General features: G+C 38.9%; 2 protein-coding genes across 2 annotated transcripts; both read right to left on the bottom strand.

The window, feature by feature from the left end:
- Positions 1 to 210: 210 nt before the first annotated feature.
- Positions 211 to 7,130, bottom strand: odad1 (outer dynein arm docking complex subunit 1; the record flags this gene model as incomplete). The annotated part of the gene is made up of 14 exons (XM_080025908.1): positions 211 to 315; positions 408 to 498; positions 614 to 717; positions 1,129 to 1,292; positions 2,070 to 2,238; positions 2,758 to 2,840; positions 3,304 to 3,438; positions 4,406 to 4,593; positions 5,108 to 5,175; positions 5,402 to 5,515; positions 5,636 to 5,761; positions 6,067 to 6,252; positions 6,846 to 6,949; positions 7,064 to 7,130. The coding sequence occupies 14 exons, from the start codon at positions 7,128 to 7,130 to the stop codon at positions 211 to 213; spliced, it is 1,704 nt and encodes a 567-aa protein (XP_079882034.1).
- A 1,486-nt stretch (positions 7,131 to 8,616) lies between these two features.
- On the bottom strand, positions 8,617 to 14,202 carry tas1r3 (taste receptor, type 1, member 3; the record flags this gene model as incomplete). The annotated part of the gene is made up of 8 exons (XM_080025907.1): positions 8,617 to 9,204; positions 9,649 to 10,019; positions 10,205 to 10,325; positions 10,472 to 10,675; positions 11,464 to 11,880; positions 12,147 to 12,503; positions 13,423 to 13,723; positions 14,000 to 14,202. 8 exons carry the CDS (start codon positions 14,200 to 14,202, stop codon positions 8,617 to 8,619), a joined length of 2,562 nt encoding a protein of 853 aa, XP_079882033.1.
- Between the last annotated feature and the right edge of the window lie 4,389 nt (positions 14,203 to 18,591).

Genomic DNA, 18,591 nt, shown 5'->3' with positions numbered 1-18,591 from the left:
GCGCAAAATAGCATAGATAAAAGTTAAGAAAAGGGTGCTCACATCTAATTTTGTGTCTTAGGTGTGTTCATTCATATAAAATTAATTTGCTGTAAAATTAATATAGGGATTATATTATGTTTAACAGGCCCTTTGACTGCAGACAATAGTGCAGTTAAGGATCCCATTTTTCAAAATGTGCACATAAACTACAGTGATTAGGTCAACGTGTCAGATCAGTGCGTCTTCCAGGGAGCGCCGTCGACCATCAAACTGCTGACTTATCTTTGAGGCTTTGGTTGCTGCCTGTCGGGCCGAACTCTCTTTCTGAAGGACCTATAAATAAATAAAAATAAAAAAATAAAAAAAATAATCATGTACCAAAATAACCATACATAATCGTCAACATGTACAGCTATTGCACCAACCCCTTTAATGATTATTTTGCGAAGTTCCTCCTGGGAAAATGGCCGCTCTTCTTCGTCAGTGACAGGAGACTCTTCTGCATCATAGTCCACACTGAGGATTCCAACAAAAACACACTCACTCACTCATTAACCTAACGGCTTTAATACATGTGTGTATCTATTAGTAATACACACATGGGGTTTCAAAATAAACAGATAAGGCATACCCGGAAATTGCAAGTTGGATGTTAACACTCTGCTGAAGCAGTTCTGGATTTTGACCCAATAGAAATTTGGGCAGATCTTTGGGATTGTAGTCCTTTTCCAGATCCTATCAAAGAGTTACAAACACAGAGACAACATATATACAGGTGAAAAGGCAGAGATGAAAGAAAGCACTACAGTATATATTAGGGCCGCACAATATCAGGAAAACATGTGATATGTGATAATATTGTTGAATATTGCGATCAAGACACTTAAACAAATTCGTGAATATACCGTGTACATTTGGGCATTAGAGCAGAAGGGCTTCATCTGAAAACTGATTGGCCAAATATATTGGCATGCAGAGCGTGAATGAATGGCACATAGAATAGGCAATTCAAGCCACCTTTGCAATATGTATACTGCAATATTAAAATTTGCCAAAAACGATGCATTTTCAATATATTGTGCAGCCATGCTATATACAGTATATACACAGGAACGAAAGAAAAGCCAGGGAAGAACTACAGGTTACCTTAGAATTGAGGAAAGCTTGTATGGTGAGCATCTCGTTGGTCTTCTGCTCCACTAGACCCAGGTAAGACATGATGTTGTTCTCACTGATCCCAGAAGACGAGCCCAGCATTTCCTCCACCACTGAGCGGTCACACTCCATCTGAGAGAAGATACTGTTTACGCCTGTGAGACATGGGAGAAACTACAGTCAGATAGATAAGATTAAGATAAAACTTTATTAATCCCCCAGTAGGAGAAATGTGTTTGTTGCAACAGCCCAGCACTAGTGGAAAGACACAGGATAAAAATTACAATACAATACAAATACAAAGTGCTAATAAGGGAACCTAGGACTGTCTATAAGGCAAGGCAAGGAAAGTTTTTTTATATAAAACAATTCCCACACAAGGCAATTCAAAGTGTTTCATAAAAGCCTGTATGTACTGTTCTATATTATTGTATTTTGTTTATTTTTAGTACTCACTTTATATTATTGTACTTACCTGCCAAGGGACTACAGGTAGGAAATGGCAATTTGTTAAAAACCTGTTACACTGCATCTCTCCTTGCTCTAAACAAGGTTAATGTTTTTTTGGTACATTGTCCCTTGTTCAAATAAAATTAGATGACATTACATCTGTGTTTTCTTGAGTTGTGATAAATATCCAGACAGACATGCAGTAAGTTGAAGTTCCCTATTTAATAGAATATTTTGTTGAAATACTTTTGTAATTTGAAACCAAACCAAACCAATGTAAATATTATTAATTTAACCTGGATTTACTAATGGATGTTTTTCCTCATATGTTTTTAGACTTGCCTGGAGACAAATTTCACATTTTTGCATGTTCATCTGTAGGCTACACTAGATGATCATCACTACAAAGCAGCATCTTCCTGGGAAACTTTTTAAAACAAATGAGGATATTGCGGACCTGTAAATAAAATCTGTTGCCAAACCTGTTTTAACCTGTTCCAGGATTTTGCTCGTGATCCCGGCTTTGTTTTCATATTCCTCAGCTTGAGACTCGATCTCCTTCTGTTGATGACCGATGTCTCTCAGTACAGAGCGGTGTTCTTGCCCCTGCTGCAGACTGGCCAGTCCAAACTGCTCGATCTCGGTTTGTGTCTGCAGATTCACACATTCCAGCATAAACAGATAAATAGAAAGATAATTGACGTAAACTGAAAACTTCCTTAATTTGTAATGATTGTTTTTAATAATTTGCACAATTTGAAATGGACAAACCAGTGCAGGGGGAAGCGAAAACCCAGTGGGCTTATTCAAAGCCTCCTAAATCATGTTTAAAATGTCATAGTGTTATAGAGAACACAACATTAAACGAATACAAAAATTATGATAATGGCAGTGTTGAATTAAAAACTCTTCATGATACTCCCCCTCTCACTTGTTCCAACGGCTGTGATAAGCGACCTCTATTACCATTTTCCCTTTAACTTACTTGAATTTTCTTAGGCTAGATTTTTAATTTTGGATACGTGCAATCTTTGATAACAAGGAATTACTTTTTACTTAATTAATATTCTAGTTTTTTACTGAATATGCAAATTTAGCAATGTTAGAAATGGAAGAAATTAATGACGAGTGTGTCCACTGGGGGGAGCCAAAAACATAAAACACACTCACCTGGCTGATTTGATCCCTCAGCGCCTCAGCCTCGTTGTTCTGCTCATTTACAAAATTGAAGAGTGCAAAGTTCCGGTCTTCAACTACACAGAGAAAAAGCAATATACAACAATGAGATACAATTAAATCTTCTCAGAAAAAATACAGTTTAAAATGACATAACATTAATTTCAATACCAAACTGGCAAAGAGAATTGGCAAAGAGAACGCGGATAGCAAGTGGGGTGCCTGCGCAAGATGTGAAAGTTTTGTTTTCAATTCTACCTTGAAGATAAGGGTTTATAGAGCGATTTTTTTTTCTTATTTTTTGCCAAAATGGCCACAATAAAAATCATGATTTAAAAAAAAACTGTTCTACAGACCCTTGCCTTCAATTTAGAAGTGAAAACAAACTTGAAATGAAAACGATACATTACCCATAGACGGCCCCCCACTGTGGTACATGGATGAACAAGAAGGGAGTAACCTTACAAACGTGTTGTTGGGGGAACTAGGATGTAAAAAAAGCAACTGCATAGATAGTCATGTTGTGTTGGTGAGACTGACCCTGTATAAACCTGGTGACCAGCAAGTCCAGGTTGTCCTCCCCCGTCACAGAGTGGATCCTCTCAAACACAGAGTCCAGACCCTCCAGGGAATCCTCCCCAGAGTCCTGCCTCCTCTGCTCCTTCAACTCTGACACTTTGGACAAACATCATATCAACCATTACTGCTGCTTCAATTTATTTATTACCAAGTACCTACTGCCTTTTACATTTATTGATTTATGACATCACCTGTCCTTGTCTTTTCACATTTTTTTTTCTTGTAACGTCTGCGTCTTGTGTTTACCATTTTTCTAACTAAACTTGTTTTTTTATGTATAATGCTTAAGTTGGCACTCCTTATTTCGTTGAATAGGTTACAAGAATAAACAATGACAATAAAGGCTATTGTGTCTTATAATATATAGAGTGGCAGTTCTAGACCAATTTTCCTCTTGGGGGGTGGGCGGAGCAGCCGCTTTGTCAGAGGGGCACATTCAACTTGGGGGTCCAAGCTCAGTGTCACGGGGGCACTGGCCCCTCCTTTTTTATTATATTCATTCAATTTGCATAAATCCAACATTTACTGTGACATCTGTCTGTTTTTTCAGTTGTGCAATCCTAAATAAGTGTTAGCTACTGTGGTGAATTGTACTGTGTTAAAAATGTTGTATTGCCTATAAGTTGCAAATAGCTGGGTGTATTGGTAGTGTAAAGGAGTTAGGTTACCTTTTTTTTCCCTACGGAAAAGGAATATATACCAATCAATTAAAGAAAAAAATATTAGTGATAAATGACTACTTCTATTGTCTCTGTTAAGAAGCCAAACTTAATGAACACACTCACCTAACATTCTCAATATGACTAAATAAGGCTTTTATAAAGACATTACATTTGTGCAACATGTAGACCAGATAGGATTCTTGTCTCTATTTGTGCTAATGGGAAATATAGTATTGTAGGAGATTGTGCCTTTATATTCATAAAGCACAAGCTGATAATTGGTTGTATTCATCATTAAGAAATCACTGCTGGTGCTGTTATCTTAGCGCATAGCATCCCCAACTCATGTCTATTATTATGACAAGGGCAATATAAGCAACAATAGTATGGCTGTGTCTTACTTTGTCTTTGTCCCATCTCATGGCTGTCGTCCTGCCCGCTCCTCTCACTACACTTGGTGGTCATGAATTCTTTGAGGATACACTCGTGTGCAATGACCCTCTCAAGTTCTTTCATCTCAGCGTTGTATTGGGCAAGATCCTTCACTGCCTTCTCCCTCATCATGATCATCTTAGACTGAGCCTCCACCCTAAAAATACAAATCTTTATAAGTAAGAAATAAGACAATAAGACAAAATCTAGCCTGTTGAGACCAGCTTCACTTTCGTTTCAGACTTTCTCCAATTTCCGTTGGGAGGACCCCGGTCAAAAACTGACTAGGCCATTCAGGTCATGTGTTCTGACTGCCTTTCTGTCCGTTAGTGTAAGGCAGCCACTGGTTGGTACGTGTAATCCTTGACTTCAACATGGATCAACGAATTAGAAGTTTGTGAGATATGGCTGGTCTGACTGGAGGCTACACTGACGAATACATTAACCAATCAAAAGCTGCCTTCCACTATAAGGTCTGAACGCAGGCCCTGATTGGCAATGCCATTTTTTTGACCGGCTCCTAGATTGGAGAAAGGCCAGAGTGATTTGTGAGAGAGAAAAGAATGTGAAGCTTGCAAAGTCAGGCTGGTCTCGCCATGCTAATCAAAATCATGAGGTGCACACCACGCTGATTTTTTTCCAAACTACAGGACGAGCATCTCTAATATGACCTGGCATCGTAGGCAGCGGTGGACAGGTTGACAACATCCCCGATCTTCTTGCGGACATCAAGCAGTTCCTACAACAGACAAGATGTCCATATAAAATATGGATAAAATATGGAGTTAAATGTAAAGCCATTAGTCTCCATTATATTTGGCTTAAACAAATCAACCCTTTTGTAAAAATCAAAGACAAAATAATAGGAATGACAGATTAATACAAACCGTCTAACAAACAGTCCACCAACAAGAAATCAAGATTCAAAACACAGTATCTGAGTGGTGTATGGTGTGACCTCTGACCTTGTCCAGCCTGTCGTGTAGTTGTTGGAAGCGGACACGCTCGATATGAAAGGTCTGCAGCTCCTCTCTCAGATGACTGTTTCTGCTCAGCTGCTCATTGAAGCGCGTCAAGGCCTGGACGGGACATAAAACACATGCAAACTTCAGATTTGAGTACTCTTGCCGGACAACAACAATATGCATTTGAACATCATGATAATATTTAGAGATAATATGTACGGTTTCATGTCTTACTCTGTCCAGTTTGTATTCCACGGTGCGTATTGCCTTCTGAGTCCTCTGCACCGCTGACCTTTGTGTATCATTATTACTGACTTCCCCTTTTCGCAGCTCGGCCAGCTTCGACTCCATGTTTGCGATCTGCCCACATTACACGATTACGTTTGAGACCAAAAATAATAGTAAACCAAAAATCAAGCTAGAATTAATTTCCTAACATGTGAAAAGGTCTTAAAGGTGGAGTCAGTCTGTTTTCAAAAATCACTTTTTGTCAAAATCAGTGAACATCTCCTCACAATCCGCTACCTACTGTCCATACTGTGTGTGTGCGCTGAAAGGGTATGTCAAAAAAAGGGGCCCACCGTATTGTGAAGAGATATTCATTGCTTTTGACAAAAAATTTGATTTTGACAACAACAAAATGGCTGACTCCACCTTTAATTCACCTCTTTCTGCAGGTCTTTTTGGGCCTGCAGCTCTTGCTCCAGCTCCTCCTCCATCGTGTCTCGTTGCTGCAGCAGCGCGCGGAGACTCTGTGTGTCCTCACTGTCCTGCTGCTGGCGGGACAGGGACGCACACGCACCATGGTTACGATGCAGCTCCTCCTGCTCCTTCAACAGCTTGTCCATCTCCTGCCTGCATTCAAATCACATTGACAGACAATTATGAGAAAAGGAAAAAAAATAAAAAGGTCACACATAGGAAGCCAGTTGATTACAGAGTATCAGGGCCAAGGGAGAGAAAGAAAGAAAGATTATGCATTATGCCCGTGAAAAACATTGCGAAAAAACTTCAATATAGAAAATTTACCCAACAGGTAAAAAGACTGCAGTAAAGTTGAAAAGATGTTGACAGATTTCGATCTTCTGGGATCAATAACTCATATGTAAAACATTATTAAAACACAAAAGATCCCTCACTCTTACACATTGCAGTTATAAGTCAAGCTAAGAGGATGTTTACATTCGGCATAGGTTGTAGCAAAGATGCATCGTTTGTGTTTTAATAACGTTGCTTAAGAGTTAATGATTTGAAGAGACAAGGTTTTAATCTGTCAACATAATTTCGGCTTGAACTGTTTAGTTTATTCTCAACATTGTCTTTTCACTTTTTTGTTGACATTTCAACTTTATTCTCGACATTTCGTCTGAGTGCATCATTAAAAAGTGTCCCTAATACTATTCAGAAGCTGATGAAGTGATGTCATGTAGGTGAAGGGAACTACTAACTGTTGTTTGCGGATCTGCTCCCGTGCCTGAAGGGTGTAGGCCTGCCGGTCTCCTTCCATAATCCGGAACTGTCTCTGCAGTTTGGCTATCTCTGACTCTGCTTTAAGAAAACACATCATATGGACATTATAGCCGTTCCAACAAATCAACTGGGGAAATAACATTACATAGAGGGCAATAATATCTTATGATTAATAACGGTAACCAACATCACCTGTGCCATCGATATCCATCTCACTAGTGTTTGAGCGGGCACTTACAGCCGATCTTCCTCGAGGCATGGCTACACTGGGCTTCACTGGGTGTGAATAAAAATAAAGTTAGGCTGTGGAAAGATCAAGCACTAGACCATTGAGTCATTTCTGCTATTTTGCTTCCATACAATGTCTTCTTTCATAGTAGTTTAAATTAAGGGTCCAAAATGTGCATTTATGTGTTTATTTGACTAAACTTTGTCTGTGGGTGTCTGCATATTTCCCCCTATAAAACCAGTTTTAACAGCCATTCTCTCAACATTAGTTTTTTAAGTACCGTGAAGCAAAAAACTCAACTTCTAAAGCACGTATATCCAGTAAACTGTTAAACTTACTGTTACTAAATTTAAATTTATTAAAGGAAAAAAAAGAGGCTGTATCCAAAATCTGTCTTGTGAAAGAATTGGACACTTATATGTTGTCGATATCAAATTTTTAACTATGGGTTTATCCAACATTTATGTTTTTGGTAAGATGCAAAGGTACACATAATTAGTCAGATATCTACAAATTTGAATAGCCTATTTATTGAAACATTTCTGAAACAATTATAATACAAAAAAATATTGTTCCATGGGGATTATTTTATCCACTTGCAAAGTCATTTTGTGATGATATTACATATAATGTCAAGGTCAATGGTTCAACATAGAATACCCGTTAAGCACTGCTTCAGCTTGCTGGAGTTAATCACACATTTTAATATAGGTTTAGACTCATCTAGCATAGTAGCAAACCAAGGCATCCCATCATATAGGGCCTGTCCCAAACAAAGTAGCTATCCATGATTCTTGATGTAATGGTAGCCTAGCATTGACATATTTGGTTCGGCTATACTTATTAAACATATGAAAGGAGTCGAAAAAGTGTTTTCTGTTGAGCAAAAGTAAGAATTCTCTCACCAGCTGTAGGTTCTACAATGCAAAAACCCAGTGTCACCTCCGAGGACCCAGCACAGCAGCACTCTCACAGAGGCTTGAGTTGTTAGCAACTGTTGCTAAGTGCAGCAGTGGCACTACAAATCCCTAAATTCAGCTTGTCAGGCTGCAGAAATAGGTACGAGAAATTGAGCTACATGACCAGTAGAGACATAAGATAAGATAAGATAAGAAGCCTTTATTGTCATTAAATACACAAGCAATAGAAAATACAACGCAATTAAGTGCTTTTTGCATCACATAGGCCTTTAAATCATCAATCACAAAAACAAGGGCAGGGAAATTGTGCATTTGTATACAATATATAGATATCCATAATGATATCGAAATATGATGTGCAGAGTGGGTTAATTAAGAGAGAGTGTATATGTGCAGCATTTCATGATACAGTGTTGTATAAAGGTCAACTAATTATTGTTATATGTCTAATGTACAATATGTTGTCACTGGGTTAAACTAGTCAATAATATGAAAATCACAAACATTCTTTCTTCACAGAGAAAGCATGCAAATAGTCCCATACTATATATATGTATGTATATTTTTTTTCCAGATTACTGATTCTGCTTCCTATCTTATTTCTCTGACTCTGGCTGCTGTGGCTCCTCTTGAGCTTGTGTTGGTGGCACACCCTCGAGGAAGGTACAGAAGTGTTCTGCTGTGTTTAGCTCAGGGTTCCTCAGCAGCAGGTGGCATTTGGGGAAGAAGTAGGCCGCCACCAGTACAAAGTTGCTCGCCAGTATGAAAGAAACATGGGCAATAGACCGGTTCTTGACATCCAAATCTATGTAGATTGGAATAAAGGTCACCCATATCACACAGTAGATCAGGGAGGAAAATGTGATGTCCCTCGCCAGGTTATACTGGTGCAGTGCCTTTGCTGCCATGAAGGTGCACATAAAAGATATAAGGGCCATCGCCCCATTGAAACCTTGCATCAAGGCGACTCCACTCAAGGGTATGACTGGACATGCCAGGAATGCTCTCACAAAGTTGATAGTCATATTTTTCCTATACTCAGACAGTGAGGGCCCTTCTTGAGTAAACCAGCCACAGATACCGGCCTGCACCACGCAGCAGGACAGCACAAACAGCCAGCCCCCTGGAACTCTCACGTGCAGGTGAGACGCGGCCTTCTTCGGGAACTCTGACGTGTAGAATATCTGAAAAGAAAAAATAAGTGTGTGGAGCATGATTACAATGCGCTCTTGACAATACAGTAGGAATGGGCATGATCAATCTATGATCGATAATTGATTGTTAAGAATTTTGTCGATAATGTGACATTTTTTATCGATCTTAAAGACTTTGTGTTGTGTAGTGCAAGTCTTGAAGCAATGCAATGAATTTTACTACATGCTAGCTAAGATACATCTTACCAGCAGAGGGCAATATTAGGTCACTCCGCTGCTTACTCTACTCTACTCTACTCTACTCTGAAGATTCCATTGAGTAACAACACGCTGTATTCTTTATTTTCTGACATAGACCATTTATAAAGAAATTAAAAATTATTAAATGATTAATTGATCGTTAATTTTTCCAATGATCGATCAAGTAAAGTTCTTCAAACGCCCTTATATATAGTATACTAGTCATTCCCCCACCTGTAGTGAGATGCAGGTAATGATGGAGAGGGCCACTGTTTGGAAAATGGAGGTGAGGGGCAGTTGAAGGCGACACACCACGTCCCCTGGTTGCCCCAGGAAGAGCAGCAGACTGAGGCAAGCCCCCATTAGGCTCAGGAGGATTCCAAAACTCAGCGTTCCCCCCGAAGCTTCTACCAATGGGGTCCCTCTGTGTTTCAGGAAGAGCACGCCCACTGCACCCTGGCACAACAGCAGCAGCAGCCCCGCGAAAATCATGGCCAGAGCCTCAGACGTGTCCCAGGACAAAACGTCAAAGGTCGGGTAGGTGCAGTTATTGCTGCGGATCGAAGACCATTGACCTTCCGGGCACTCCTCGCACCGAATGTCCTCTAGGAGAACAGGAAATGTGGTTTTAATGAACAAGCAGACCATGTAGAAATCAATTCAAAACCATGACTTTAAATGGAGTATACTTTGAAAGCATAGATTAGGCAAACTACCAGTGACCAGAGAGGTTGAACTAACCTAGGGAGAAATTCAAACTATTTTGTAAGAAAAAAGACTCCCGCATTACCTTCATTGGCCTGGTAAGTGCCTGGCCGACAGTCGATACAATCGAAACAGCAGGAATGGAACCCTTTGACTCTGCGGACTTGGCCTATCCCACATTTTGCAGAACATTCGGACTTAGGAACCTGCAAAAATTGTGGCATTACAGTTAGTTTGTTATGGGAACCCAAACTTTGTTATGATTAGGTTAAACCTTTACATTTAATCACAAAGCATTAGCTGTATATGTTTAAAAGGTTTTATTGATTTTCCAATACATTTCCAACATTACCTCTGAATTTGGAGTGTGCCATTTGATGAGGGACTTATTGATGGACAGATTTTTATAATAGCTTCCAACTTCCATGAAGTCAATAGACGTGTCATTCCAGACCCACTCAACCAAATTGTATCCGATGTTTGGGTTGCCTTCACTGTCAAATTTAAATTCTGTGCCATTTATGTCAACTGAAATGTTCTTTAAAAACTGCAACAGCTGCAAAAGAAGATTGTATTCATTATATTAAGGTGAGACACTGCAGGTGAATAGGGTAGAATTTTTAACCTATGGATATCATTATGCAACTTTTTTTCAAAAAACAAATAAATAAAATAAAACTAATACTAAACTAAAAGTCAAATCTATCCTATGTTCTGGTCCGCTAAGATGTTAATATGAGGCCCTCCAGTTGAATACCTACATTAAAACAATTATTTTTGTATTACACTTTTTCAGAAATGTTAAAATACATGTGCAAATTTGGCAATATCTCACTAATTATGCATTCATTAGCATCTCTTAAAAACCAAACATCTAGATGTGGCCAGAGTTAAAATCTGTATTTAATTTTCACAAAATATATACAGTATAAGTGTCCAAAGTTTTTTAAAGAGCAGATTTAGGAGACAGTGTATCTATGTAATATCATAAATCAGATATTTAACATCTGACCAAATCCTTCTGTAATAACCTTCAGAATAGTGCTAATGGAAAGTTTAGTTGATGTAATTGAAAATAAAAACCTAATGTTGAGAAAATGGCCGTTGGTTGTACATGGTTAAGCAAAATAAACAGTCCAATTTACGGAATGTAAATGGTACACTGGTTATTTATACTAGTATGAAAGAAGACATGGCAGAATAGCCAAAAACCTCAAAATTGACCAGTGCCTGAAGAAACAATTTTTTGCTTTCCATATCAGCCATAAATTCAAAGTTTTTTTTTTATGACAAATCCTCTCTAATCACCAATAGTAGATGAATAATAATAATAAAAACAATCACCTTCCAGGGATAGATTTTGGTGTCCAATCCTTTCACACAGGCGGTTGAATTGCACCCCAGCATGTTATGCAGTGCCTGTGCCACACTGTAGATGGCAGCATACACACTGAACGCTGCACGCTGCACTTCAGGGTCAGTCACCAGGCTAATGTTATCAGGAGACAAGTCCCAACATTGTGGGCAGGGATTAGCTGGATTACTAGAATTTTGTGCTGGACGGGACAATTTCGGCGCCTCCTCTTTTATTTTGGTGAGTAGCTCCTGTGTGTAGGCAGTGAGTTGATCAAGTCTTTTTGTCTTGTCTGTGAAAGCAAGGATTGTACCGACTGATGAGATATTGTCCAGACGAGTTATGGGGTTATTGATCGCCCAACTTGTGCTGCCAATCCACACGGCCGTCACATTTCTCCTGATAACCTAGAGTAAAAAGGATTGGATGATTAGTAGAGAATGTGAAAGTATTAAGTATGTAAGTAAATTAGTAAGAAAGTAAGTAAGTAAGAAAGTAATTACACTTATTTACACATCACTTTTTAATCAATCAATCAATCAATCAATCAATCAATCAATCAATCAATCAATCAATCAATCAATCAATCAACTTGATTATTAGGGTTCGACAGCAGCATAGTCAAAAACAGACCACACATATTCACCAGTATACTTCTCTGCCTCACTCTCACCTCTTCAAAGAAGACCTTAGCTTGCTCTTTGATTGCAAACACCACCACCACTCCAACCTTGGTTGCTATGATATTGTCGATGATGGTCTCTAGCACTGGTGCGGGGTCGGTGTAGACTGGAATGAGCCCTTCATAGGCCACACAGACAGAACTGTTTGCAGCTAATCGTGAGAATTCCTGAACCCCACGTTGTCCATATTCCTCATCGCTGCCCACCACCGCCACCCAGTTCCATTCGAATTCCTTCAACAGAAGCACCATGACTTCCACCTGCCACTTGTCACTGGGCACCGTACGGAAGAATGACGGGTAGAGCAGTTTGTCACTGAATTTGTCACTGGTTGCTCCGAAGCTAATCTGAAGTGAGAAAAGTCAAATGAAACCATGTTTGAATGTAATAAACTAATCTGATGTTCCCCAGTCTTACCTTTGGGGTATTTTTTACTGAGGTTGCAGGTTAAAGGTGTAGTCAGCAATTCTGGAGAATGTTTGTTGTCAAAATCCCTTTTTTGTCAAAATCAGTTAACATCTCCTCACGATCCACTACTTGTCCGTTTTGTGTTTGTGGGAAAACCAAATCTGGTCATAGTACACACCCTATATACTCTAAACATAGGAGGCCCATGGTAGCTAGCAACATAACCGTTTACAGAGCCTAGGCTGTATATCACTAGATTTTTGCAGCACACACACACACACACACACACAGTAAAGACAGGTAGTGGATTGTGAGGAGATATTCACCATTTTTATTTTTATTTTTTTAAAGGGCCAGCACAAGGTCTTTTTTTTTTTTTTTTTTTTTTAAGGTTATTTTTTGGCATTTTCAAGCTTTATTAGACAGAGTTGAAATGGGGAGACAGAGAGAGAGGGGGGGGGGGGATGACCTGCAGTAAAGGTCCACGGGTTGAAGCGACCACTGCAATGAAGGCCGGAGCCAATATGGTATGCACTCTATCCACTACGCCACTGGAGCGCCCCGATATTCACAGATTTTTGTCAAAAAATTCATTCGACAACAACCATTCTCCAGAACCTCTGACTCAACCTTAAATTTGCACTGCAATTGAGCAGCTTATTCTTTTTCTTTTAATTAAGGAGAGTGAAACAATCAACCTTTTGTGAGACACTGTGGAAGAGAATGTTAACCTCTACTACTCAGATTTTCTTTCAACATTAAAATATTAGAAATAGAAATATTTTTTGAGGAAATACCAAACCCAACCATGACGGAAATTGTATTCAAACAAATGAGTTGACATATTTGAAACCAAACCTGTGGCATCAGAAAGAATCCCAGGAGCTTTCCTATGATTGACACCATTTCCGAGGTACCAGGTCCTATCACGGCTGCAATGCTGGTCTCATAGTCGGTGTAGTTACACTGCACAGACAGCGCGTTGCTAGATTTCTCAGTGAGGAAAGAGATAGTGGGCTTCACGATGATGGCAGACTGTTTGCACGTGTCGTAGATTTCATAACCCAACTTGAAGCCAGGGAGAATGATCTGGTTGCCGTTAATCTCATCCACTGCATATTTCATTACGATTGCCAGACCTAGGCCAAAATCGTTTAAACTGCATGGGATCACGTGCATAAAAAAGAAAGTAGAAGATTTGTTAGTCAGGTTACAATAAGCATACCATACACATTGGTGCAGGATATCAGATAATTACTTCCCCAAAATGCTATTTAAAACAAAAATAAATTAAGTATGTACAACTTTATTTATATTGCACTTTTAAAATCAGCAGTTACAATAGGGCTTTACACACACATGCACAAATACATCTGAACAACATAAATAACAAATAAATAAAAATGACAATACATTATAGGCTAACCATCTTTACCGTTCACAGCTGATGTTGTTCGGTGTCGTTCTTTCGCTGAGGTTGCTGGTCAGGCTGTTGATGGGAAAAAGCCCTCCGAGCATAATGTCCCCGGACAAATTGAAGAGACTGGTGGAAATGCTGTTGAACCACTTGGGGGAACTTGCACTGCAGCTCAGTCTTAACGCCCAGAACCAAACAAGCAGAATGAAAGGTGCAGCCATGGTGCTACATAAGCCCACTAGTGACAGACACTAGAGTTATTGCAACAGTGTGCATATGTGTCAGTACATCAGGAAATATTTGCTGTATGCAAACTCAGAAAAACAAATGGGTAGAACTGGCCCTTCCTCTCTCCGGCCACATGAAGTTGTCCTTATAATATTGTGTGTGTGTGTGTGTGTGTGTGTGTGCAGGAGGGGTTTACCTTTCCGGAGCATTTTCCTTTCATTTGCTTGTGGTCTTACCTATGATTCCCTTTGGTTGCTCTCTGTCAGGGGATGAAAAAATCAGCACCTTGGTCTGCTCACCATAAATTGTTATAACAACAAAAACCCCACATTTATCGCTGTGCAAATTTTAGTTTACCAAGGTAGCTTTTCACTTCACTGTCAGTGCTGTGTGCCATTGACAAAAACAAAAACAACGAAAGGTATCAATGTAGTACCTGTTAATGTGAATAATACCACATTCTGAACGTTCAACTGAATGTTTACATTTTATGTCGTTAGGTTTTGCATTCAACCTGGGTGTTGGTTTTGCATGTACATTTGAATGCTAAACCAACACTGGATGTTTGTCATCCACACAAGCATATTGACATATTTCCTCCCACAACATTTGCATAAACCTACCATAGATATAGGGGAGAACGGGGTAATCTGAACCACTTTTTACATTTGCTCCTCTCTAAGTGAGCTAAAATTATTTATCACTCAAATTTACACATTTCCCATTAATTCAGGATGTTTCCTAGAAATGGGCATAAGCAGATTTTTTTCAAGACAAAGGGCAGTGAAAATATGATTGTTTTAAAATGTTTTGTCATGTGGCTCACTTTACCCCAGCTGTGGGGTAAACTGATCCACTTACTTTTTCCACTCTGAAACTACCATAACAACACATATTGTAACAGTAAGAATCCTGAAAGCTAGCCACACATTCCAGAACTATGTCGGACTAGTAAAAGAATGATGGGGTTTGGTCAATTAAGCAAAGCAAATTTTCTAAACACTTTAAAGTAACTCTGAACAAAATCAAATACAACATATTATAATTCAAAAGGTTTTAATAAGATTCAAATGAAAGATAGAACCAGTTAGATTAGAACACAGTCTGGGGGTCAGAACACAGGACCCTTAGAGCCAGCTAGGGTGGGGGTCAAAGCATAGGAAAATCAGAACCAGCGAGAACAGCCTTGGACTCAGAACACAGGAGAAGACCCAACTGGATTATAACATCAGCCTGTCATACTCTACAACTAGGCCTACTCTACATTCCAGCCCTGAAGGTTACAGGGAAAGATGAGAAGGTGCTCTTTCCGTGTGATTGCCCCAGGTCGTCTTCCTGGTGTATTTCCTTGGCATGATGGCTTTTCTACAATGTGTATGACATTAAAATAAAACATATGTCATGTAATATTACATTAAAATATGTTTAAGACTAAACTTAACTTGTGCCTCATGGTGGGGGAAAGTGAGACAGTGGCTCACTTTCCCCCACAGCATTTGGCTCACTTTCCCCCACCACCACAATTTGAGAAAAAACTACCTCTCTTACCATTTCAGGCTAATCTTTAGCTAATATCATCACATGGTTTTTATATGTTGGTAGTTCATCAACACGTATGATAGAAGTTTTTCCACGTGAATAAATTTGCTTTGGCACAACAGTTGATTAAGTTGAAAATTTACTTTTACATGCAAAATACTTATTTTGGTGAAAAAAACATGCTTACCAGAGCACCATGAGGTCCTCTCTTTCAGGGCCATGGGGAAATGAGAGGGGCTTGAAAACATATATCTCACATGACCACAAATGTTTTCCGTTGCCTAGATACAGGGGGTGGCTCACTTTACCCGTTGCCTCAGATTCCCCCGTTCTCCCCTATGCTCTCTTCGTCATTTAAAAAAAATCATAGGATTCTTTTGATAAAATAATAAACAATCCATGATATTTGTATTCACAGCTGACATAGCTGCTACTTTTCTCTTCTTTAAAAAAAGCTATTGCTCCCTAAAGTTTGAAAACCACATGGCTTATTTGTTTGAATGTTTTGGTTTCCTGTTAAGCACATTGAACTAGATTTGCATTAAATATTGCTTTACATATCACTAAAGAAGGACAATAGCTAAACTTGACTGCAGCTAGAGAGAAACAGCATGGACAAGTTATCAATCAATACTTGGGTTATTGCCCTTCATAACTTCTGTCCACTTACTTTAAAATGTCAAAGGCTAACTGTGAGATGAATTAGTTAAAACATATTATTTTTTTCAGTGGTTGCTTGGAGGCGACAATTCATTGGCTCAAATCTAGTTTGCAAATCACTAAACAAAGGAAATTAGGAAGACTAAGTGAGTCATTTCTAATGCACGGGACAAAGGCTTAAGGTTATACGAAATGTGACCATTCTTCAGTGGAACTACTGAATTGCAGCACACCTAAAATTTGACAGAAGAAGACGCAGAAACAGAAACCAAAGGGAAAGTTCTTTGACGTATTATATTACAAGGAAATGTTTTTTGTTGTCTCTTTGATGTCTGTCGTCTGTCTCACTTTGATATAAAGTCCTAAACAGTGTCAATGGAGGGAGTGGTTACGGGTTGGCCTCACATGGGCAAAAATGCTCCTCTCAATGACATGTGACCACAAGATTCCCATTTGATTAATGGATTAAGAATGACTCGCTAAACCGGGCAGAGGAAACCGCAATTACCATACACGCCTTTTACAACCACGAACAGTGATACATTTCATTATATATGATGTCATTCCAGTTGAAGCTTACTTTAGGTTTTGACGACCAACATATTTAGTAGTATGAAAACTCTTTCCACTAGAAACTGTAGTGTAATTGGCTCTTAAGATCTTTATTTTCATTGTTTTTTAAGTGTTGCTTTATGTAAAAATATTTTTTGTCTTTTTGTATTCATCATTAACTTGACAAATAGATTTGAAATGCATAGTTTTAGTTTTTATTCATTGTTGCATTTTAGCATTATTTCATATCCTATAGCAATGTAGAACATTGCAACATTGCAAAAAACAACCCATTTACAGTATTTATACAAATCTTGAGCTTGCACTGCTGCGGGTCCTTGCCATTATAAAGGATTTTCTGTACCTGCATTACCATTATTTTCATGCACACTTTATCTTTCGTGGTGAAGCAGCCTGGATTCGAGGATGTATCAGTTACAGGAAGGGTTTGTTCGGGGACATAAAGGAGGTATTCTGTCGCCTATCTTGTTAGTCATCTTGACGTATGAAGGCCGGTGATGAACTTCAATGTTTTTCTTTGGTACAGTCTGTCTGCTCTTTACACCCACGGTTCATTATTCTACAACAAGTCAGCATTCAAGGTTTTTATCCACTTTGTGAATAGTCGGAATGACTCACAATTTAAATCTGATAAATTGACCTTATTTTAAAAAAATCTAGGAAAAACCGATTGCCTTGAAAAAGTTCTGTAAATAAAACTATAAGTCTCAAGTTTCGTTTACTTTATATCTTTCTTGTTAAGTTAACTTAAAGTTTACTTTAGACATATAACTCAAAGTTGCTTGCATGTCTATGCCTGGATCTTGTGTGCGCTTGGTGCGGGCTTGGATGCGTCTGCCCCCTTCGTGTGCGCAGACAGTGTGTTCAGATTAAAATCTTGTTTGTGTTCGGGCAGCTTTCTTTCTCAAGCATAACATTCACCTTTTGCCTTGTTGTGTGTGGTGTGTAGCTAAGGGGAAAGCTGTCATTGATGATCTGCACCGATGTCACACACGCACACACACCCACACACGCACACACACCCACACACACACACGCACACGCACACACGCACACACACACACACACACACACACACACACACACACACACACACACACATGCAAACCACCTCTCCTGTTTTGTTTCTTGGTATTAAATAATTTCTCTGTGGCCTGTCACACTCACAATGGACAATACCAGGCCCCAACTCTATAGCAACTTTTTTTTTTAAATAGATCAAAGACTTTGATGTTCACCTCTTCTTTTAACTAAACTGCTCCTCATTACATTCTGAGTCTTAGATGCAGAGTGACTTCATATAAACATAATTGAATTTGTATAATTCATATGTATTATTGTCATGAATTTTATTATATTTAATTTAATTTATGTATCACTGTATTCATGCATTTTGCTTATTGTCTTTTTACGTTTTGGTCTTTTATTCGCTTTCTAAGTAAAGAACTTTGAATTGCTTTGGTGTACGAAATGTGCTATATGCGTAAATACACTTGCGTGCTTGCTTGCACATGGAGAATCACTATCAATACTTCACTAAACCCCTTGATGGTCATAAATGTGACTACTGCTCCTGGGCTGTTCAGAACATTAAATGCATGATCAAATTG

Source organism: Ammodytes marinus, assembly GCF_949987685.1.
Source record: "Ammodytes marinus genome assembly, chromosome: 4".
NCBI lineage: Eukaryota > Metazoa > Chordata > Actinopteri > Uranoscopiformes > Ammodytidae > Ammodytes > Ammodytes marinus.
Note: the sequence above shows the minus strand (reverse complement) of the source record. Positions and strands in the feature narration are given on the sequence as shown.